Source organism: Cariama cristata, unplaced genomic scaffold (genome assembly GCF_000690535.1).
Source record: "Cariama cristata isolate BGI_N322 unplaced genomic scaffold, ASM69053v1 scaffold38155, whole genome shotgun sequence".
In the NCBI taxonomy this organism is placed as follows: Eukaryota; Metazoa; Chordata; class Aves; order Cariamiformes; family Cariamidae; genus Cariama; species Cariama cristata.
The window spans coordinates 1,609-2,232 of record NW_009617580.1 but is presented as its reverse complement, the minus strand read 5'-3'; the positions used below and the strand labels follow the sequence as shown (position 1 = coordinate 2,232).

General features: G+C 63.8%; 1 protein-coding gene across 1 annotated transcript in view; it reads left to right on the top strand.

The window, feature by feature from the left end:
• The window catches only part of LOC104161971 (protein kinase C and casein kinase substrate in neurons protein 1-like), a gene marked incomplete at both ends in the record, with an annotated part of 2,458 nt that overhangs the window by 229 nt on the left and 1,605 nt on the right, over positions 1-624 (top strand). The window contains 2 exons of the mRNA XM_009700577.1: positions 263-419; positions 563-624. The exon at positions 563-624 is cut by the window's right edge and continues 165 nt beyond it. Of these exons, the coding sequence (XP_009698879.1) occupies positions 263-419; positions 563-624 (219 nt within the window). The remainder of the gene's footprint in view (positions 1-262; positions 420-562) is intronic.

The window sequence follows — 624 nt, the reverse complement described above, 5'->3', positions numbered from 1 at the left end:
CCTGCGGGCATCCCTGACATGGTGGCCCAGGTGTCCCAGCCAACTCTGCTGGAGGTCTCAACCTCAGCTGTCCCCGAGGGGTGCAGAGCGATGGAGGGGACCAAAAAGAGATCGGCTTGAGCAGCCCCAAAGCAAAAACTCCATCCCTGCACCCCCAAAGTGCCCGGTGTCCCCCACCCATCCCTACCCTGGGGTGGCTGGGGCTGAGCCAGGCAGCCTGGCCACAGCTCCCATACCTGCCTGTCCCCGTCCCCCATCCCAGGTGGGGAACTACAAGCGGACGGTGAAGCGGATTGATGACGGGCACCGGCTCTGCAACGACCTCATGAACTGCGTGCACGAGCGGGCCAAGATCGAGAAGTCCTACGCCCAGCAGCTCACCGACTGGTCCAAGCGGTGGAGGCAGCTCATTGAGAAAGGTACCGTGGCTTCCCCGGGGGAAAGCTCCCCCCACGACACCTGGGTTCTGTGGGTTCCCTGTGCACCATCACAACTTCACCTGGTAGAGGTGGAGGGGGTAAGGGCTGTGGAGTGACACTCAGCTGTCCCCTCTGCCCCCCAGGTCCCCAGTACGGCAGCCTGGAGAAGGCGTGGGGTGCCATCATGACGGAGGCGGACAAGGTG